The 23255-nt window shown below is 48.9% G+C and overlaps 2 protein-coding genes across 4 annotated transcripts in view; one reads left to right on the plus strand and one right to left on the minus strand.

The window, feature by feature from the left end:
- IFT43 (intraflagellar transport 43) overlaps window positions 1–23255 on the minus strand; it is a 139399-nt gene that overhangs the window by 88870 nt on the left and 27274 nt on the right. Inside the window, exon 1 of one of the 3 annotated variants that reach the window (XM_038742123.1) lies at window positions 5885–5965. The exons of 1 other annotated variant lie outside the window; for it this stretch is intronic. In XM_038742123.1, coding sequence (XP_038598051.1) covers window positions 5885–5944 — 60 coding nt within the window. In that variant the 5' untranslated portion in view covers window positions 5945–5965. Of the gene's footprint in view, window positions 1–1527; window positions 1547–5884; window positions 5966–23255 lie in introns of those variants that run through there. One more of the 3 variants, XM_038742187.1, reaches the window with a different exon arrangement.
- TGFB3 (transforming growth factor beta 3) overlaps window positions 14821–23255 on the plus strand; it is a 31028-nt gene continuing 22593 nt past the window's right edge. The window contains exon 1 of the mRNA XM_038741998.1: window positions 14821–15622. Coding sequence (XP_038597926.1) covers window positions 15136–15622 — 487 coding nt within the window. The 5' untranslated portion in view covers window positions 14821–15135. The remainder of the gene's footprint in view (window positions 15623–23255) is intronic.

The following is a 23255-nucleotide window of genomic DNA, read 5'->3' on the forward strand; positions in this document are numbered from 1 at the left end:
CAATTCTACTTCATATATGATCAGTAACCGCTTTCCCTAAATTTTCATCAATTAAAGTCTTTTTACGATCCCACCTTATCCATCCCAGAGAGCTCCATAAACTACATGTTAACTGTTACAGCACAGGTGAGAAGCGGCACGGCAGATAGAGCACGGGCCTTAGAGTCACAAGGTCATGGGTTCTAATCCTGACTCTGCCACTGGCCTGCTGCATGACCTTGGACAAGCCACTTTACTTCTCAGTGCCTCAGTTACCTCATCTAAAAATTGGAATTGAGACTGTGAGCCCCACGTGGGACAGGGGCTGTGTCCAACCCGATTTGCTTGTATTCACCCCAGCGCTTAACATGGTACCTGGTACCTCTTAAGTGTTTAACAAATACCATTATTATTATTAGCTCCATCTAGGACGAACTGTGCCATGCCACAGTACTACAAAAGGAAAGGAAATGGGGCTTCATTTAATCGCCAGGCATTTAAGGAAGTAAAATAACATGATCTGAGCTGTAAATTCTCAGAGCATTGTTGGAAAAGAGATAAAGGACACATCTCCTAAATCCCATGGTAAGAGTTTAGGTAAACACAGAGAGAGCTGACAGTTTTTTTGTGAGTCTTTCTGACTTGAGGGACTGCACTTCTTACGTCTATTGTACGCTCAGTACAGTGCTCTGTACAGAGTAGGTGCTCAGTAAATTAATTTGTGGCTATAGATCAGATCCCCAAAATGTCTAGGTTGTCTAGCCAACCATTTGCAGGTGCTGCCCTATGCTGGGGGCTCAGAATCCAAAATATTTTCTCAGATATCCAGGCGAACTGCATTTTGGTTACTTCTGCAAATATTTAAAAGAATTTGTGTCTAAAAGAGACCATCTGTGACACGCCATACAACCCAAGGTGTTAGTTTATGGGAAATATCTGGAGTACATTCCCATTTATTACAAAATCGGCATTTAGGCTGGGTTCCTCACACATTCTCTTGCAACTTTCCTATGTCCACTGGAATTCGCCTAATGGGGTCAGAAAATTTCCCGGGATCATCTTTGAGATCTGTCACTGACAAAGTGTGGTCTAACGGAAAGAGCACAGGCCTGGGAGTTGGAGGATCTGGCTTCTAAACCCACCTCTGGCACTTGCTTGCTACGTGACTTTCGGCACTCACTTCCCTGTGCCTCAGTTTCCTCATTTGTAAACTGAGGATTAAACACCTGTTCTGTCTCCTACACTGGCTGTGAGCCCCAGGCAGGGATCACGTCTATCCACTTTACCAGACTCCCTGCAAGTGCTTCATTTAGTGGCCTGGGATTAGTGGAGCGGGATGAGAACCCCGGCCTTCCTACTCCCAGACCAGCGCTCAAACGACTGCATTATTTGTTAAGCTGTTACGATAGGCCAGGCACTGTCCTAAGCGCTGGGGTAGACACTAGCAAAATTAGGTTGGACACCGCCCAAGCCCCACATGGGGCTCCCAGTCTTAATCCCCATTTTATAGACGAGGGAACTGAGGCACCGAGAAGTGAAGTGACTCACCCAAGGTCACACGGCAGGCAAGTGACAGAGCCGGGGTTAAAACCCAGGTCCTTCTGCCCTCAAGGCCAGTGCGCTAATAACTGTGGTATTTGTTAAACGCTTACTATATAATAATAATGATATTTGTTAAGCACTTACTATGTGCCCAGCACGGTTCTAAGCGCTGGGGTGGATACAAAGTAATCAGGTTGTCCCACGTGGGGCTCACAATCCCAATCCCCTTTTACAGACGAGGTCACTGAAGCACAGAGAAGTGAAGTGACTGGCCCAAAGTCACACAGCAGACAAGTGGCGGAGCTGGGATTAGAACCCGCGACGATATAGCGGGCACAGTCCTCAGTGCAGGGGTGGACCCAAACAAATCAGGCTGAAACCTGTCGAAGTCTTAATCCCCATTTTAAACAATAGTAATAAGGATGATGGCATTTGTTAAGCGTTTACTACGTGCCAAGCACTGTTCTAAGCACTGCGGGGGATATAAGGTAATCAGGTTGTCCCACGTGGGGCTCACGATGCTAATCCCCATTTTACAAGCGAGGTAAATGAGGTTTGGAGAAGTGGACTGGCCCAAAGTCACACAGCAGACAAGTGGCGGAGGCAGGATTAGGACCCGTGACTATATGCCAGGGACTGTCCTAAGCGCTGGGGCGGACCCCAGCAAATCCAGCTGGACACTGCCCGTGCCCTACATGGGGTTTGAAGTCTTAATCCCCATTTTAAAAACGAGGGAACTGAGGGCCGGGGAAGTGGAAGTGACTGGTCCCAGGTCACCTGGAAGGCAAGTGCAGCATGGCTCCGCGGCGTGGCTCAGTGGGAAAGAACATGGGCTTTGGAGTCAGAGGTCATGGGTTCAAATCCCAGCTCCGCCAATTAGCTGTGTGACTTTGGGCAAGTCACTTAACTTCTCTGTGCCTCAGTTACCTCATCTGTAAAATGGGGATGAAGACTGTGAGCCCCCCCCGTGGGGGGACAACCTGATCACCTTGTAACCTCTCCAGCGCTTAGAACAGTGCTTTGCACATAGTAAGCGCTTAATAAATGCCAGTATAAGAGCCTGGGCTTGGGAGTCGGAGGTCATGTGTTCTAATCATCATCATCATCACCATCATCAATCGTATTTATTGAGCACTTACTATGTGCAGAGCACTGTACTAAGCGCTTCGGAAGTCCAAGTTGGCAACATATAGAGACAGTCCCTACCCAACAGCGGGCTCACAGTCTAAAAGGGGGAGACAGAGAACAAACCAAACATGCTAACAAAATAAAATAAATAGAATAGATATGTACAAGTAGAATAAATAAATAGAGTAATAAATATGTACAAACATATATACATATATACAGGTGCTGTGGGGAAGGGAAGGAGGTAAGATGCGGGGGATGGAGAGGGGGACGGGGGGGCTCCGCCCCTTGTAAACTGTGTGACTTTGGGCAAGTCACTTCTCTGAGCCTCAGTTCCCTCATCTGTCAATAATAATAACGATGATGGCATTTAAGTGATTATTACATGCCAAGCACTGTTCTAAGCACTGGCGGGTGGGGGGGATACAAGGTGATCAGATTGTCCCACGTGGGGCTCACAGTCTCCATCCCCATTTTACAGATGAGGGAACTGAGGCGCAGAGAAGTGAAGTGACTTGCCCAAAGTCACACAGCAGACAAGTGGCGGGGCCAGGATTAGAACCCAGGTCTTTCTGACTCCCAGACCAGTAGTTCCCTCACCTGTAAAATGGGGATTAAGACTGTGAGCCCCACGTGGGACAATCTGATCACCTGGTATTCCTCTCTCCCCAGCGCTTAGAACAGTGCTTGGCACATAGTAAGTGCTTAACAAATACCATCATTATTATTATTAAAATGGGGATGAAGACTGTGAGCCCCACGTGGGACAGCCTGATTACCTTGTACCTACCCCTGCGTTTGGAAAAGTTTTTGGCAAAGAGTAAGCGCTTAACAAATACCAACATTAGTATTCTCTGCGCCTCAGTGACCTCATCTGTCAAATGGGGATGAAGACTGTGAGCCCCACGTGGGACACCCTGATCACCTTGTATTCCCCCCAGCACTTAGAACAGTGCTTGGCACATAGCAGGCGCTTAACAAATACCATCATTATCAGCACTTAGAACAGTGCTTGGCACATAGTAAACGCTTAACAAACAACATCATGATTATTCTTAAAATGGGGATGAAGACTGTGAGCCCCACGTGGGACACCCTGATCACCATGTATCCCCCCCAGCGCTTAGAACAGTGCTTGGCACATAGTAAACGCTTACCGAACACCATCATGATTATTCTTAAAATGGGGATGAAGACTGTGAGCCCCACGTGGGACACCCTGATCACCATGTATCCCCCCCAGCGCTTAGGACAGTGCTTGGCACATAGTAAACGCTTAGCAAATACCCTCATGGCTATTATTAAAATGGGGATGAAGACTGTGAGCCCCACGTGGGACACCCTGATCACCTTGTATCCCCTCCAGCGCTTAGAACAGTGCTTGGCACATAGTAAACGCTTAGCAAGTACCATCATGACTATTATTAAAATGGGGATGAAGACTGTGAGCCCCACGTGGGACAGCCTGATTACCTTGTACCTACCCCTGCGTTTAGAAAAGTTTTTGGCACAGAGTAAGCACTTAACAAATACCAACATTAGTATTCTCTGCGCCTCAGTGACCTCATCTGTCAAATGGTGATGAAGACTGGGAGCCCCACGTGGGACAGCCTGATGACCTTGTATCTCCCCCAGCGCTTAGAACAGTGCTTGGCACGTAGTAAACGCTTAACAAATAACATCATGATTATTCTTATAATGGGGATGAAGACTGTGAGCCCAATGTGTGACAATCTGATGACCCTGTATCCCCCCCAGCGCTTAGAACAGTGCTTGGCCCATAGTAAACGCTTAACAAATACCATCATTATCAGCACTTAGAACAGTGCTTGGCACATAGTAAACACTTAACAAACACCATCATGATTATTCTTAAAATGGGGATGAAGACTGTGAGCCCCACGTGGGACAACCTGATGACCTTGTATCCCCCCCAGCGCTTAGAACAGTGCTTGGCACATAGTAAACGCTTACCAAACACCATCATGATTATTCTTAAATGGGGATGAAGACTGTGAGCCCCACGTGCGACAACCTGATGACCTTGTATCCCCCCCAGCTCTTAGAACAGTGCTTGGCACATAGTAAACGCTTACCAAACACCATGATGATAATTCTTAAAATGGGGATGAAGACTGTGAGCCCCACGTGGGACAGCCTGATTACCTTGTACCTACCCCTGCGTTTAGAAACGTTTTTGGCACAGAGTAAGCACTTAACAAATATCAACATTAGTATTCTCTGTGCCTCAGTGACCTCATCTGTCAAATGGGGATGAAGACTGGGAGCCCCACGTGGGACAGCCTGATCACCTTGTATTCCCCCTAGCACTTAGAACAGTGCTTGGCACATAGCAGGCGCTTAACAAATACCATCACTGTCAGCACTTAGAACAGTGCTTGGCACATAGTAAACGCTTACCGAACACCATCATGATTATTCTTAAAATGGGGATGAAGACTGTGAGGCCCACGTGGGATACCCTGATCACCTTGTATCCCCCCCAGCGTTTAGAACAGTGCTTGACACATAGTAAACGCTTAACAAACACCATCATGATTATTCTTAAAATGGGGATGAAGACTGTGAGCCCAATGTGTGACAATCTGATGACCTTGTATCCCCCCCAGCGCTTAGAACAGTGCTTGGCCCATAGTAAACGCTTAACAAACACCATCATTATCAGCGCTTAGAACAGTGCTTGGCACATAGTAAACGCTTACCAAACACCATCATGATTATTCTTAAAATGGGGATGAAGACTGTGAGGCCCACGTGGGATACCCTGATCACCTTGTATCCCCCCCAGCGCTTAGGACAGTGCTTGGCACATAGTAAACGCTTAACAAACACCATCATGATTATTCTTAAAATGGGGATGAAGACTGTGAGCCCAATGTGTGACAATCTGATGACCTTGTATCCCCCCCAGCGCTTAGAACAGTGCTTGGCCCATAGTAAACGCTTAACAAACACCATCATTATCAGCGCTTAGAACAGTGCTTGGCACATAGTAAACGCTTACCAAACACCATCATGACTATTCTTAAAATGGGGATGAAGACTGTGAGCCCCACGTGGGACACCCTGATCACCTTGTATCCCCCCCAGCGCTTAGGACAGTGCTTGGCCCAGAGTAAGCGCTTAACAAATACTATGATGATGATGATGATGATGAAGATGAGTGAAGGAGGTCGGATTAGAGGTGGGGTCCCTCCCCCGGTCCCGTCCTCACGGAGGCTCCGGCCCCGGGCCGCCGGTCCTCGCCCAGCTCCAGAGCATCCTCCACCTCCATGGCGGTGGCCGCCCCCGCCGTGACGTCACTTCCGGTAACCCGCGCGGCGCGTCCCCGGCAACGGACCCCGCCTCCTAGCAACGGACCCCACCCCCTAGCAACCGATCCCCGCCCCTAGCAACCATCCCGCCCCTAGCAACCGCCCCCGCCCGCGATTTAAAGGGGCCGCGCGCAGAGCGCTCCCCTCCACTTCATTCATTCATTCAATCGTATTTATTGAGCGCTTACTGTGTGCACAGCAATGTACTAAGCGCTTGGGAAGTACAAGTCGGCAACATATAATAATAATAATAATAATAATAATAATAATAATATGCACCTGTATATATGTATATATGTTTGTACATATTTATTACTCTATTTATTTATTTTTTTTTTTACTTGTACATATCTAGTCTATTTAATTTTGTTAGTATGTTTGGTTTTGTTCTCTGTCTCCCCCTTTTAGACTGTGAGCCCACTGCTGGGTAGGGACCGTCTCTATATGTTGCCAATTTGTACTTCCCAAGCGCTTAGTACAGTGCTCTGCACACAGTAAGCGCTCAATAAATACGATTGATGAATAATAATAATAATAATAATAATAATCATAATAATTGGCATTTGTTGAGCGCTTACTATGCGCAAAGCACTGTTCTAAGAGCTGGGGGGATACAAGGTGATCAGGTTGTCCCACGGGGGTGGCTCACAGTCAATCCCCATTTTACAGATTAGGTAACTGAGGCCCAGAGAAGTTAAGTGACTTGCCCAAGGTCACACAGCTGACAATTGGCAGAGGCGGGATTTGAACTCATGACCACTGACTCCAAAGCCCGTGCTCTTTCCACTGGGCCACACTGCTTCACGCTGCCCCCTTCACTTCATTCATTCATTTAATCGCATTTATCGAGCGCTTACTGTGTGCAGAGCACTGTACTAAGCGCTTGAGAAGTATAAATCGGCAACATATAATAATAATAATAGGCATTTGTTAAGCGCTTACTATGTGCAAAGCACTGTTCTAAGCGCTGGGGAGGATACAGGGTGATCAGGTTGTCCCATGTGGGGCTCACAGTCTTAATCCCCATTTTACAGACGAGGTAACTGAAGCCCAGAGAAGTTAAGTGACTTGCCCAAGATCACACAGCAGACATGTGGTGGAGTAGGGATTCGAACCCATGACCTCTGACTCCAAAGCCCGTGCTCTTTCCACTGAGCCACGCTGCTTCTCTATACAGACACGGTCCCTACCCAACAACGGGCTCACAGTCTAGAAGGGGGAGACGGACAACAAACAAAACACGGAGACATTCTCTGGGCCTCGGCTCCCTCGTCTGTAAAATAATAATAATAATGCTGGCATTTGTTAAGCGCTTAGTAGGTGCCAAGCACTGTTCTAAGCGCTGGGACGGACGACAAAAAACATGGAGACATTCTCTGGGCCTTGGCTCCCTCGTCTGTAAAATAATAATAATAATAATGATGGCGTTTGTTAAGCGCTTAGTAGGTGCCAAGCACTGTTCTAAGCTCTGGGATGGACAACAAAAAACATGGAGACATTCTCTGGGCCTTGGCTCCCTCGTCTGTAAAATAATAATAATAATAATGATGGCGTTTGTTAAGCGCTTAGTAGGTACCAAGCACTGTTCTAAGCGCTGGGACGGACAACAAAACCAAACATGGAGACATTCTCCGGGCCTCGGCTCCCTCTGTAAAATAATAATAATAATGATGATGGCATTTGTTTAGCGCTTAGTAGGTGCCAAGCACTGTACTAAGCGCTGGGGGGGATACAAGGTGATCAGGGTGTCCCACGTGGGGCTCACATTCTTCATCCCATTTGACAGATGAGGGAACTGAGGCCCAGAGAAGTGAAGTGACTTGCCCAAGGTCACCCAGCAGGCAAGTGGCGGGTGGGCTCACAGTCTAAAAGGGGGAGACAGAGAACAAAACCAAACATACTAACAAAATTAAATAAATAGACTAGATATGTACAAGTAACAAGTATAATACCCAGCGCTTAGGACAGTGCCTGGCCTATCGTAACGGCTTAATAACGAGTCATCAGAGCGCTGGTCTGGGAGTTAGAAAGACCTGGTTTCTCATCCCGCCTCCGCCACTTTGCTGTGTGATCATTGGCAAGTCACTTTACTTCTCTGTGCCTCAGTTACCTCATCTGTAAAATGGAGATTAAGATGATAAGCCCCGTGTGGGACACGGACCGTATCCAACCCGATTTGCTCATATCTACCCCGGCCCTTAGTACAGTGTTTAACAAATACCGCAGTTATTAGAGCATTGGTCTGGGATTCAGAAGCACCTGCGTTTGGCGCTTAGTACAGTGCCTGGCACGTAGTAAACACTTAACAAATCCTGGCTCTGCCACTTTTCTGGCAAGGCACTTCACTTCTCTGTGCCTCGGTTCCCTCGTCTGTATAATGAGCATTCAGTACCTCATCATCATCATCATCAATCGTATTTATTGAGCGCTTACTGTGTGCAGAGCACTGTACTAAGCGCTTGGGAAGTACAAATTGGCAACATATAGAGACGGTCCCTACCCAACAGTGGGCTCACAGTCAAAAAGGGGAAGAGAGAGAACAAAACCAAACATACTAACAAAATAAAATAGAATAGATATGTACAAGTAAAATAAATCAATAAATAAGTAGAGTAATAAATATGTACAAACATATATACATATATACAGTACCTGTTTCTCCCTCTTATTTTGACTGTGAGCCTAATGCGGGACAGGGATTGGGTCCAATGTACGTATATTGTATAAATTCCAGCATTTTTTGAGAAACAGCAGGGCCGAGTGGAAAGAGCGTGGGCTTGGGAGTCGGAGAACCTGGGTTCTAATCCTGGCTCTGCCACTTGTCTGTTGTGTGACCATGGGCAAGTCTCCTGGCCTCAGTTTCATCATCCGTAAAATGGGGATTACCTAGACTGTGAACTCGACATGGGGACAGGGACTGTATCCAACCGGATTACCTTGTATTTACCCCAGCGCTTAGTCCAGTGCTTGGTTCATTGCAAGCATTTAGGAAGCGCCATTAAAATAACGTAATATAATTGATTGTTGTAATTGTTCTTATTAGTGGAGAGTTCTAACTACAAGTGGAGCTGGGCAAAGGAAAATTGAAACTGAATGCTATGAAATCTGAAATTCATTCATTCTCTCATTCAATCGTATTTACTGAGTGCTTTGGAGTCAGAGGTCATGGGTTCAAATCCCAGCTCCGCCAATTGCCAGCTGTGTGACTTTGGGCAAGTCACTTAACTTCTCTGGGCCTCATCCTTAAAATGGGGACAAAGACTGTGAGCGTCCCGTGGGACAACCTGATCACCCTATAATCAATCAGTCGTATTTGTTGAGCACTTACTGTGTGCAGAGCACTGTACTAAGCGCTTGGGAAGTGCAATTCGGCAACATATGGAGACGGTCCCTACCCAACAGTGGGCCCACAGTCTGGAAGGGGGAGACAGAGAACAAAACAAAATATATTAACAGAATAAAATGAATAGAATAAATATGTACAAGTAAAATAAATATAAATAAAATAAAAATAAATCAATAAATAGAGTAATAAATACGCACAAACATAAATACATACATGAGATGGCCCATGGGATTATCGAACTGGAGGAAAAGATCCAAGTCTATAGATGCAGCCAACTTTGAAATCCCAACGGGTATTTCATTTATCTCACCACTGATCGCTGGAACTCCCTCCCGCTTCATGTCTGAAAGACACCAAATCTCCCCACCTTCCAAGTCTTTTAAAAATCACATCCCCCCCCAAGAGGCCTTTCCTAAGCCCTCATTTCCCCTGGAGTGGAGTTGGAGTGGTTAAGTCGGGCACCTAGAACCTCGGGAGTCTGGAACCTCGACGATCGAGAACCTCAGGAGGCAGTAGCACCCAAGACACCAGAAACTTGGGGGCCGGGGAACCTCAATCAGTCAATCAATCGTATTTATTGAGCGCTTACCGTGTGCAGAGCACTGTGCTAAGCGCTTGGGAAGTACAAGTTGGCAACGTATAGAGACGGTCCCTACCCAACAGTGGGCTCACAGTCTAAAAGGTACCTAGTGATCTTGAACCTCAGGAACCGAGAGCCTCCGGGCGCTGGAGCCCCAAACCTCAGGTACCCAGAACCTCGATACTCTACAGCCCCAGTGATCTAGAAATTCGATGATCTAGAACCTTCCAAAGTCGAGAGCCTCGATTGTCTAGGTGCTAAAACTGGGAATGGGAACCCGGAACCTCAATCAGTCAATCAATCGTATTTATTGAGCGCTTACCGTGTGCAGAGCACTGTGCTAAGCGCTTGGGAAGTACAAGTCGGCAACGTATAGAGACGGTCCCTACCCAACAGTGGGCTCACAGTCTAAAAGGTACCTAGTGATCTTGAACTTCAGGAATCGAGAGCCTCCGGGTGCTGGAGCCCCAAATCTCAGGTACCTAGAACCTCGATACTCTACAGCCCCAGTGATCTAGAAATTCGATGATCTAGAACCTTCCAAAGTCGAGAGCCTCGATTGTCTAGGTGCTAAAACTGGGAATGGGAGGAACCTAGAGCCCGGAACCTCAGGTACCCAGAACCTCAACGATCTAGGGCCTCGCTGACCTAGAACCTCAATAATAATAATAATAATAATGGTATTTGTTAAGCGCTTTCTATGTATGGGGGATACAAGGTGATCAGGTTGTCCCACGGGGGGCTCACAGTCTTCATCCCCGTTTTACAGATGAGGCACAGAGGAGTTAAGTGGCTTGCCCAAGGTCACACAGCTGACAAGTGGTGGAGCCGGCATTCAAACCCATGACCTCTGACTCCCAAGCCCGGGCTCTTTCCACTGAGCCACGCTGCTTCTCTGATAATCTAGAACCTCTCAACTCTAGTACCTCGGTGATCCAGGACCTCGATGATCCAGGCACTAAGGCTGCGCACGGGAGGAACCTAAGGCCTCCGGGCACTGGAGCCGCCTGGGAGACCCAGATCGATCAATCAATCAATCAATCGTATTTATTGAGCGCTTACTGTGTGCAGAGCACTGTACTAAGCACTTGGGAAGTACAAGTTGGCAACATATAGAGACGGTCCCTACCCAACAGTGGGCTCACAGTCTAAAAGAGCCTCCAGGCACCAAAGCTCCTGGATGCTGGAGCCACCTCAGGATCCTAGAGCTTCCCGGTGCTGGAGCCGCCTTGGGAACCTAGAGCCTCCGGGAGCTGGAGTGGGGACCTCTTGGCCCCTAGAGCCTCGGGAATCTAGACTGTGAGCCTGTTGTTGGGTAATGATTGCCTCTATCTGTTGACGAATTGTACTTTCCAAGAGCTTAGTACAGTGCTCTGCACACAGTAAGCGCTCAATAAATACGATTGAATGAATGAATTCGAGGGGGAGGAGTTGAATAGTGTGCTCTGCACACAGAAAACACTCAATAAATGCCACTGATTGACTGATTGACTCTGGGCCTCCTCACCCTAGTAGTCCCCACTCAAGACATCTGGGGCCAGATTTTAGGCACATGTCCTAGAAAAGAGCATCCCCCGGCCTGGAATGCCCTCCCTCCACACATCCGCCGGAAGAGAAGCAGCGTGGCTCAGTGGAAAGAGCCCGGGCTTTGGAGTCAGAGGTCATGGGTTCAAATCCCGGCTCCACCAACTGTCAGCTGTGTGACTTTGGGCAAGTCACTTAACTTCTCTGGGCCTCAGTTACCTCATCTGTAAAATACGGATTAAAACTGTGAGCCCCCCATGGGACAACCTGATCACCTTGTAACCTCCCCAGCGCTTAGAACGGTGCTTTGCACATAGTAAGCGCTTAACAAATACCATCATCATCTGCCAAGCTAGCTCTCTTCCTCCCTTCAAGGCTCTACTGAGAGCTCACCTCCTCCAAGAGGCCTTCCCAGACTGAGCCCCCTCCTTCCTCTCCCCCTCCACCGCCCTGCCTTACCTCCTTCCCCTCCCCACAGCACCTGTACATATGTATATATGTTTGTATGTATCTATGACTCTATTTTATTTGTACATATTTATTCTATTTATTTTATTTTGTTAATATGTTTTGTTTCGCTCTCTGTCTCCCCCTTCCAGACTGTGAGCCCACTGTTGGGCAGGGACCGTCTCTCTATGTTGCCAACTTGTACTTCCCACGCGCTTAGTACAGGTGCCCTGCACACAGTAAGCGCTCAATAAATACGACTGAATGAATGAACAGGGAAAAAGAAGCTGGGCGAGTCCAGAGCAGGATCACAAGGAGCAGTGGGTGGCTTGGAAGGAGACACCAGGGAACGTTGGTGAGAGAGAACTCAATGGATCAGACCCCGGATATTTCCAGACTGCACTTCGGTCCCGCCAGTGACACATACAAGCTGCCGTTGGAGAGTTGCAATCTTCCCACACTGAGGCCGAAGCCTAGACTCGGCGTAGGCATAAAAATCACCACTCCCACGTGCTGACGCAGCAGGGTGACAGGAGATCTGAAAGGAGTGGGTAGCACCTTGCGGTCGACCACTTCAAAACCGCTTCCTAACCCAGAGCCCGGCCCCTCCACAACAGCCCACCAGACCTAATGCGATCTGGCACCGTCTGCTTCTCTTCCCGGGCAGACATAAGCAAAGCTCCTCGGTGGCGTGGAGAACAGACAACGGGACACAATCCAGCAGTGTCTGGGAGGTTCCCGGGGGCGGAAGCGATGCCGCTGTCAGCAAAAGAAATCCTACGGCGCTGAACGCTGAACCTCCAAGTGAGCGAGGTTGGCTGGATTCGTTCGTTCGTTCATTCAATCGTATTTATTGAGCGCTTACTATGCGCAGAGCACTGTACTAAGCACTTGGGAAGTACAAGTTGGCAACATAGAGAGGCGGTCCCTACCCAACAACGGGCTCACAGTCTAGAAGGGGGCAGACAGACAACAAAGCAAGTAGACAGGTGTCAATATGAAGTATTGACTTCTTTTAGACTGTGAGCCCACTGCTGGGTAGGGACTGTCTCTATATGTTGCCAGCTTGTACGTCCCAAGCGCTTAGTACAGTGCTCTGCACACAGTAAGCGCTCAATCAATACGACTGATGAGAATATGAAGTATTTCAGTATTGACAGGTGTCAATACCAAGCCCGGGCTTGGGAGTCAGAGGGCATGGGTTCTACTCCCAGCTCTGCCACATGTCTGCTGTGTGGCCTTGGGCAAGTCACTTCTCTGAGCCTCAGTTACCTCACCTGTAAAATGGGGATTAAGACTCTGAGCCCCCCGTGGGACAACCTGATCACCTTGCATCCCCCGCTTCCCGAGTGCTTCACACATAGTAAGCACTTAACAAATGCCATCATTATTATCATTGTACCGGCAGAATGAATAGAATTATAGCTCGATACACATCATTTATAAAATAGAGTGATAAAGATGTACACAAGGTTTGGTCACCTCAGGCATGCAGGACCAGCTGAGAAGCAACAGAGGAGGAGGAGATTTTTTTTTTATTTTTTTATTTTTGCAGGATTCCCTTCCAAAGTGGTTCGGCCCCAGGGAAGGGAGCTCCAGGGAGGCCTTGGCTGTTTGTTGAACGCTCCTTGGAAACTCTGTCGGGAAGTGTGGTCTACCCAGCAGAGAGCGCCCTTGACTTACTCGAAAACCCCACCATCTTTTTTTCCCCACTCCTCTGGACCGCTTCCCAACCTCCCAAAGCCTTCTCAACTTCCCCAGTCTCGTCAATGAAGAAGCCGTGCCAGGCCCACTGCTAAGCAGAACAAGATCCCGTTAAGAGGAACATGGATCATCCCAAGAACGGAGGATTGGGCACGGCCAAACCTCTCAAGAAAACCAGCACCGCCGAACCCGGCAGCTCCCCCATTCTGATTTCTCGCCTTGCCCGGCCCCTCGCAATCTGGCGGCCGAGAGACCCTTGGGGTTAAAAAGGAAAAGGCGGCAGAGCTGAGAGCCGGAGGGACAGAGGGTGCAGAAGGGATAGGGCAGAAGAAAAGGGGTCCGAAGGCGGGAGGGGAAAATTTATCAAAGTCACTTTTCAGAGAGAGGAAAAACACACCGAGAGTCGCAAAAGTGACTCAAGCAACAGGCCACAAGGAGGTGGTGGTAGGGGGGGAGAGTAACACGTAGAGCGAGAGTCTTTGCAAAGTATTTTCAAGTGGGAACTGCTTTTCCTGTGCCTGTTTAAAACATTAAAATTGTGCTGAATATGAGGCTGGGCTTGCTAGTCCCTCCCTCCCCCATCCCAGGCCGGAGACGTCATGGGAGGGAGGTATAAAATTTCAGCAGAGAGAAATAGAGAGAGCAGTGTGTGCGAAAGGGAGAGACAGAGAGAGAGAGAGGGAGGGAGGGAGCACAGGCAAAGGGGGATAGGGAGAAAGTGAGATTGAAAGAGGAAGGAAAACAAGACAGGGAAGAGAGGAGAAGGAAAAGAGACAAGAAGCAGGATTTGCCGTCAACTGGCTGCTGCTTCTTCTTCTTCTTTTTGTTTTTGAAGTGACAGAAGAGAGCGGAGTTCTGACCAAGGGAGCCGAGAAGAGAAGGTTCTGGTGACTCTGGGCTCCCGAGTGGATTACTGGGACGAGGCGAGAGGGGATGCAGCACCCAGGTGTCTCATACTCTTCTCTCCTTTAATTACACGTAATCCCAAGGCTGCAGCGGCCGATGAAGAGGAGAGGCAGCGAATGCAAAAAAAGTATTCTCAAAGCCCACGAGGAGATGTAAACAAAGGAGAGAGCATGAATGGTGTGTCTGAGAGACAAGTGTGCCCAGCGCTCCCCGCACCCAGATCCGGGGACAGCGGGCTAGGCTCCGCTGCCCGCCCCTTTCTTCTCGGTGACCCGGCGTCTCCAGTTTTTGCTTCTTTTGGGGGCAGCCGGGGATTCTGAATTTGAGAACTAAATACTCCCTTCCACCTCCTCCCCTCCGTCCGCCTTCCCAACACCCGCTCCTCCCCATTGTCAGAGTTCTATTTATTTTTACTTCTCCAGGAAAAATTCCAACTCCCTTCCCATCCCCCCCCCCCCACCCCTTTTGCCCTCCACCTGGTTTGCCCGGAATCCCAGCCCGGCGGGACCTGTTTGGACACACATGGAGAAGGATCCTCACTCGGTGAGGCACAGAGCCTGTTTCTTCTTCTTCTTCTTCTTCCTCTTCCTAAGCTCTGCCAGCGCTTCCTGGAAGTCCTGAACCTCTGGCAGTGCAGTGAGTTCATGCACCTTCTTGCCAAGCCCCAGCCTTCGGGATCGCCAGTGCCGCTGGGGCTCCCTAACTCTTTCACACTCCGACCGGGAATCTCCAGGCCAGGGCCCCCGCGGGTCCCTTCATCCCTCTTCCCTCCTCCGCCCATGAAGATGCACTTGCAAAGGACTCTGGTGGTCCTCTCGCTGCTCAGCTTTGCCACTGTCAGCCTGTCTCTGTCCACTTGCACTACCTTGGACTTCGGGCACATCAAGAAGAAGAGAGTGGAAGCAATCAGGGGGCAGATCTTGAGCAAGCTGAGGCTCACCAGTCCCCCCGAGGCAGCCGTCCTGGCCCATGTGCCCTATCAGATCCTGGCCCTCTATAACACCACCCGGGAGTTGCTGGAGGAGATGCAGGAGGAGAAGGAGGAGAGCTGCGCTCAGGAAAACACCGAGTCGGAATACTACGCCAAAGAAGTTCACAAATTCGACATGATCCAGGGTCTCGCAGAGCACAGTAAGTCCACATCTCTCGGCGAGGGGGGTCCCGACCCGCGCAGCGCAAGCGTCGGGAGGGCTCGGGCCGGAGAGCGGGCTACGGTCGTCTCGGTGGGATTCCCGGACCCTGAGGTTCAGGAGGGCTCTCGGCGGGGGCGGCGGGGGGGTCTGATCTGCTGGGAGAGAGACGGGATGATGCGGGGGACCGCTGCTCACTTCTCCTCGAGCCCGAACCAGAGAGGTGGCAGAATTCACACCCGATTTCCGAATCGCATCGTGCCGATTATGGAGCGCGCGTGCTCGCGTAACTTACTGTAAGCACAAGGGATCATCTAGCAAGGCAGAAGGAGCTCAGAGGTGCACGGGGGACAGAGAGAGAGAGAGAGAGAGAGTCCGAGTGGAAGGAAGTAGCTGAAGTTGGGAAATCCGGATCTTATTCCTGGGTTTCCCACCAACGCACTGTGACACGTCTCTGTTTTAGTTTCCTCGGTTTGTTAGCGAGAACACTACTGCACCTACTCAAAAGGTTGCCGTTCGCTAAACCTTTCGAAAGATGCCGAAAGATCACGTTTCCCTCACGACACGTAAGCCCGTGACCCCCCAGCACAGGTGTCTACCTGCACGTTCACAGATATATGGGCTTAGCAAACCCGGCACACAAGCGCATAAGAAAAGCAAGGGCATTTGAGGTGGATAAAATGGATGTCCTCCAGGCCCGTTGCCCACAGAGGCGAAGGTAGGAGATGCCCGTCTCGTCATTTCCATGGCTGCGAGATTCGGATTCAGTCGGTCATCCTTACTGAGGGTGGATGTCGAGGTGTGAATCCCTGCCCTGGGAGGCGTCTGTCTGGGCGTGAGACCCGTCTTGGTGTGACCGTCTGCGTGCGGAAGTTACGTGTGTTTCTAGAAAGGAGACTCCAGAGCCCCAATATCCAAGAAGGGAGTCTGGCAGATGTCGAGAGACTGACAGCACAGGCAGGAATGTGAGAGACTGGTGGGCCGAAGGAACTCCGGGAACGGCCCCGTCCGCCTTTCCTACCAGTAGGTGTCATCATGGCCTCTGCGGTGGGCGCCCAATATGTAGGAGCGAGGGCCCTGGCCCCAGAGACGTTGGAAATCCATGCTGAGGGAACCGGCGTCGGTCAAAGAAGGGGACGCGGCAAGGCCGTAGTGGGATGGTGGGTCTGCCAGAGGGGCGTTGGGGCCCTGCGGTGGGCCATCGCTGCTGACTCGGGAGCTGAAGAGACCGACGGTCACCCCGGGTGGGAGTCAGAGAAAGCCCAGCCCGGCTACGATGAACACCCAAGTGGAGCCCAAGTCTCGGTTCCGAGCAGTTCCCGTGCTGGAGGAGGAACCGATGACCGCTCTCATGGTCCACTTTGGCAGGGCGTTTGCAGTCTGACTTCCTGGGCTGATCTCTCTCAGGATGTGGTTGGAGCTGTCGAGGGGCTGTGGCCAGCCTACCAAATTCTCTGGCCGGGCCCTCGCTAGGATGTGCCAGTCTCTTTGGAATACACTAACCTAGACGGGAGCCATTCCTTGAAACTCTGAATCCCAAGGAACGCTTTCATTTCTTAATCGTAGTGAGTGCTTACTGTGTGCAGAGCTCTGTATTAAGCGCTCGAAAGACTACAATATAACAATACAATGAGCTCGCAGCCTGGGGAGGAAGACAGACATTACTATAAATTACAGATATGTACATAAGTGATGTGGGGTTTGTGGGGGGGATGAATAAAGGGAGTAAGTCAGGGAGATGCAGAGGGAGTGGGAGAAGAGGAAAGGAAGGCTTAGTCAGGGAAGGCCTCTTGGAGGAGAGGGGCCTTCAGTAAGGCTTTGAAGGGGGGGGAGAGTAATTTTCTGTCCGATTTGAGGACGGAGGGCATTCCAGGCCAGAGTCAGGACGTAGGCAAGGGGTCGGAGGTGAGATAACACCAATGGGAAGGAAAAAGGGGAGGAGAAATGGGAGTGGGATTGTGGCAAGAGGGAAGAACCCCGAATCCGGTCCTGGTTAAGAGGGAAGAAGACAAGATATGTCGTCTGAAATCATAAAATCAAGTTGTGGAGCGGAAGAGGTCCCAAACTCCGATGGTCTCAGGTGAACGGTCAAAAACCAGAGAATGTGGCAGGGAGGATAAAAAAAAAAAATGCCAGGAACCAACTCATTCAGACACAGAACCTGTTCACGTTTTCCCTCCTATCGTTATCCTGTCGTTACGTACCTGTTCTCCCTCCTACTTAGACTGTGATCCCCATGTGAGACGGGGGCTGTGTCCAACCTGATTTTCTTATATTTACCCCAGCATTTGGAACAGGGCTTGACATATAGTAGCACTTAATCGACGCCATTATTATCATTATCACTATCATTATTATTACTGAACCAGAGCAAGGTGAACCCAGGAATTGAGCCAGCACAGACTTAGATGGAAGCCCGAGGTGGCTGCGAGCTCTTAAGCTGACAGAACGGACACAGAACAGCAAATGGAGGAGCCAAGATAGAGAGCTGGATGCTAAGCAGATGCAGACGCAGGACACTGTGGATAATGTGCAGAGTCCAGTGGACCCAGGGAAGGTGATCCCTGAATAAATGATAAATAGGGACCTAAGAGTAGACAATGATACAGATGCACAGCAGATGCTGGGTAGGTACAGACGCTGAGCAGACCCCGGCCCGAGGAAGGCGGTGCAGATGGTGGACGGCCCCAGAAGAGAACCTGATGTGAAGTAGCAACTGATGTTTGGCAGATACTGACAAGACGGGGAGGGAGACGTCCAACAGGCATGGGCGGGGGAGGTGGATTGGTGCAATAATGAGGGAGGAGCGAGACCACGAGGTGAAACCAAACGCTACTTGAGCAGTCCCGGAGAAGGGCCTGGCGTTAGGCGGGTGGAACGATGGCATGTAGCGGGAAAGGCAGGGCAGGAGCCAAAGTTGAGGTGGCTCGGAAGCTGAGCAGACACAGAAGCCGAGCACACACACCACGGCGAATCAGGTGCTTAGCAGACACAGCAGAAACAAATGTGCGACACATACCGACTGCTAGGCCGAAAGTCAGCGCAACCCAGATAAGGCGGCGAAAAAGTCCAACAGCCTCCCGCGGAGAGAGTAGACACTGAGCGTTTCTGATTCGTGACTCCTCCCCTTGTTAGGGCTACTATAAAGGGTGGAGACGTAACAGCATCCTGTGCCGGGGGTTTCCAAATGACAGACCAGCCCCGTGTCCCGATACCCAGGCTAATGCAGGAGAGATGGTGAAGACAGGTGTCGGACCCTACGGAATTTCTCTCCCAGTCACCTCCTTTAGCCAGGAAACCCTTTAAGAAGCAAGTCGGAAGGGAAGGAAGATGGAAGGAAGAAGTTTCCCTTTGGGACAATACCGTGTGAGTAATGCCAACAGATCCCGCTTGAGATTTCTAGACTGTGAGCCCACTGTTGGGTAGGGACCGTCTCTATATGTTGCCAACTTGTACTTCCCAAGCACTTAGTACAGTGCTCTGCACACAGTAAGCGCTCAATAAATATGACTGATTGAGAGCACAAGGTCTGGGGAAAATAGAGCGGGAGCATCAGCAAGTCTCAAATCCAGTCCCCAAGTGCTTGAGGTGGAGGAAATGAGAGCGAGAGAGTACTGTCATCCATCTCTGGGGATAAAAAAGGACTTACTTCGCCAAGGCGCAATGGTCGGCGACCCCGCGAAGAAATGCAGGGAGACCGGGCAGATGCTAGAAAAAAACCTCTGAAACTCCCCAACAGTGAAATGTGAGCTGGCCCTCCTGGGGAAATCCAGCACCCACATCTCCATCCACGTCTTGTCAGTATCTGTCGAACATCTGTTGGGATTCCAGCTGCTCAGCTGCTACTTCACGTTAGGTTCTCTTCTGGGACCATCTAACACCTGCCCAAGAGTTCTGAAGTGACTTCTTGGCCTTATGAGAAACAACGTGGCTCAGTGGAAAGAGTCAGAGGTCATGGGTTCAAATCCCGGCTCCGCCAATGGTCAGCTGTGTGACTCTGGGCAAGTCACTTCACTTCTCTGTGCCTCAGTTACCTCATCTGTAAAATGGGGATGAAGACTGTGAGCCTGGGACAACCTGATCACCTTGTGACCTCCCCAGCGCTTAGAACAGTGCTTTGCACATAGTAAGTGCTTAATAAATGCCATCATCATTATTATTATTATCCCAGACACAAAAGCTCAGACACGAATATAGCTGTTCAGGATAGTTGTTTGGGGTATTCCTCTCCCCCTCGTCCCCCTCTCCATCCCCCCCATCTTACCTCCTTCCCTTCCCCACAGCACCTGTATATATGTATATATGTTTGTACATATTTATTACTCTATTTATTCTACTTGTACATATCTATTCGATTTATTTTATTTTGTTAGTATGTTTGGTTTTGTTCTCTGTCTCCCCCTTTTAGACTGTGAGCCCACTGTTGGGTAGGGACTGTCTCTATATGTTGCCAATTTGTACTTCCCAAGCGCTTAGTACAGTGCTCTGCACATAGTAAGCGCTCAACAAATACGATTGATGATGATGATGATGATGATTTAGAACAAAATGTGTTCATGAACAGATTCCCAGTCAGAAGCAGCACCCAGTGAATGAGTTATCACTATATTGATTTATATTCATGTTGGCCTCCCCCTCTAGACTCTAAGTTCAATGTGGACAGGGGACATGCCTACCAGTTATACTGTAGTCTCCCAAGTGCTTAGTACAGTGCTCTGCACACGGTAAGCACTCAGTAAGTACCACTGACTGATGGATTGAGAGTACCCAAATATTCTCAATCTCAGGAATATTCTCAGGAAACGCCACAGAGAGTGATACTAGTGGCACATTAGACTAGCTGAAAATGAGTTTGAAGAGCAAGTTGTAAGGGAAGTATGGTTGAAGATGGAAGTTTAGGAGGAAAGAAGGGAGGGAGCAAGTAGGGCAGATTGGGGTGAGATGGAGGGGGGGTATTTTGAGAAAAGTCTGGAGATCTCCTCTTGAAATATTGCGGAGAAAGATGGGAAGAATTGATGAAGGGGCAGGAGGAGGGAGGGACTGGAAAGGATCAGAGGAAATTTTGGGGAGATAACGCCTGATGGTTTCAATTTTCTCTATAAACTCTATGGCCAGGTCACTGGAGCAAGAGATGGGAGAAGCGGGGGACAGAGGGTTTGAGGAGGAGGTTAAAGACAAAAGACACAGTAGGTCTTGGTTTGAGTAAGATTATTAGCCAAATATTGAAAGTTTGTGCCAAATTCGTCACACCAGTGAGGGAAAAGAAGTTTCATGAGTATAAGTGAACGCATGCCCCAAGCCCCTGCTTCTCTACTCCGTCCAATTTGATGGTTCGATCCGTTGTAATAATGATCAAAACTTGATAAAATTGGCATTCTTCCTCAGTGTAGGGAGGGTCCCCCCAAACCAAAGCATGTATATTTAATTTTACAAGAGGTAACCCTGAAAATCATCAGTTTAGAGGCCCAGGTAAAAATGTGTGCCACAGAGCAACAACAACAACAAAACATACATGAAAAATATGGCTAAATGCCAGGATAAAACAGGTCATCACTGGAGGAGAAAGTCTTGTTCCCAAATGGAAAGCTTATCCTCTAGACTAATCTCCCTCTAGACACTAAGCTCATTATGGGTAGGGAACATGTCTACGAACTCTGTTCCACTGTACTCTCTTAAGCACTTAGTACAGTGCTCTGCACATGGTAAGCATTCAATAAATACCACTGACTGATCAATCAATCAATCGTATTTATTGAGCGCTTACTGTGTGCAGAGCACTGTACTAAGCACTTGGGAAGTACAAGTTGGCAACGTATAGAGACGGTCCCTACTCAACAGTGGGTTCACAGTCTAAAAGGGGGAGACAGAGAACAAAACCAAACATAGTAACAAAATAAAATAAATAGAATAGATATGTACAAGTAAAATAAATAGAGTAATAAATATGTACAAACATATATACATATATACAGGTATATGTATATATACATACATACACTGACTGATGGATTGATTGAGAATACCCAAATGAGAACATGAAAGGCCACAGAGAGTGATGGGTCAGGAGTAAACAGGACATTAGAGAGCAACGTGGCTCAGTGGAAAGAGCCCGGGCTTGGGAGTCAGAGGTCGTGGATTCTAATCCCGGCCCCGCCACTATCAGCTGTGTGACTTTGGGCGAGTCACTTAACTTCTCTGTGCCTCAGTTACCTCATCTGGAAAGTGGGGATTAAGACTGTGAACCCCGTGTGGGATAACCTGATGACCTTGTATCTACCCAGCGCTTAGAGCAGTGCTTGGCACGTAGTAAGCGCTTAACAAATACCAAAATGATTATTATTAGACTAGCTGAAAATGAGTTTGAAGCGCAACTTGCAAGGGAAGCAAAATCTAATGATACTACCAGTGCTACTACTTACTACTACTAATCATCAATCGTTTTTATTGAGCGCTTACTGTGTGCAGAGCACTGTACTAAGCGCTTGGGAAGTACAAGTTGGCAACATATAGAGACAGTCCCTACCCAACAGTGGGCTCACAGTCTAAAAGACTGTTACTATTGTACTATAGTAACTATTGTTACTAATAACAATAATGGTATTTGTTAAGCGCTTTCTATTTGCCAAGCGCTGTTCTAAGCCCTGGGGTAGAGACAAGCTGATCAGGTTGTCCCACATGGGGCTCACAGTCTTAAACTCCATTTTACAGTGGAGGTGATCGAAGCACAGAGAAGTGAAGTGACTTGCCCAAGGTCACACAGCAGGCAAGTGGCGGGATTGGAACCCATGTCCTCTGACTCCCAAGCCCGTGCTCTTGACATTAGGCCATGCGGCTTCTCTGCTGCTACTATGCTACTATGTACATGCTGCTACTATTACTACTACTACTGTCGCTGCTACTAATTGAGGTATTTGTTAAGTGCAAGCTGTGGGCTAAGCACTGTGTACTTCCCAAGCGCTTAGTACAGTGCTCTGCACATAGTAAGCGCTCAATAAATACGATTGATGATGATGACGATAGATGCTGAGGTAGATTCAAGGTAATTAGGTCATAAACATTCCCTGTTCCACACAGGGATCCCTTTCTAAGTCGGAGGGAGAGTGGGAATAAAATCTCCATTTTACGGACAAGGAGACTGAGTCACGGGAAGATAAAAGACTGGCCCAAGATCACAGCGGGCAAGTGATGGAGCCAGGATTGGAATCCAAGTCCTCTGACTCCAGACCTGTGCCCCGTCCAATATGTCATGCTGCTTCCTTGATTCTAAAAATACAGAGAAATCATGGGATTGGAAGGAATGCTTGCCACGGAGAGATGCCTGGCTAGAATATAATAAGGATAAGTCACCACTTTTCAGGATGGTCCCTCAGGGATCTGAGCTAGGACCAGTTTGGCTTTACATCTTTATCCAGAAGAGTGACCGTACTCCACATCTGCAGATTCATGCAGTCCCATTTATTGAACACTTACTGTGTGCAGAGCACTGTACTAAGCGCTTGGGAGAGAACAACAATAAACAGACCCTAGACCCCTCCAGTTGGAGCACAGGTCCGGAGTCAAAAAGACCTGGGATCTAATCCTGGCTCTGCCACTTCTCTGCTATGTGATCTTGGGCAAGTCACTCAACCTCTGTG

This window comes from Tachyglossus aculeatus, chromosome 1, assembly GCF_015852505.1.
Source record: "Tachyglossus aculeatus isolate mTacAcu1 chromosome 1, mTacAcu1.pri, whole genome shotgun sequence".
Taxonomy (NCBI): domain Eukaryota; kingdom Metazoa; phylum Chordata; class Mammalia; order Monotremata; family Tachyglossidae; genus Tachyglossus; species Tachyglossus aculeatus.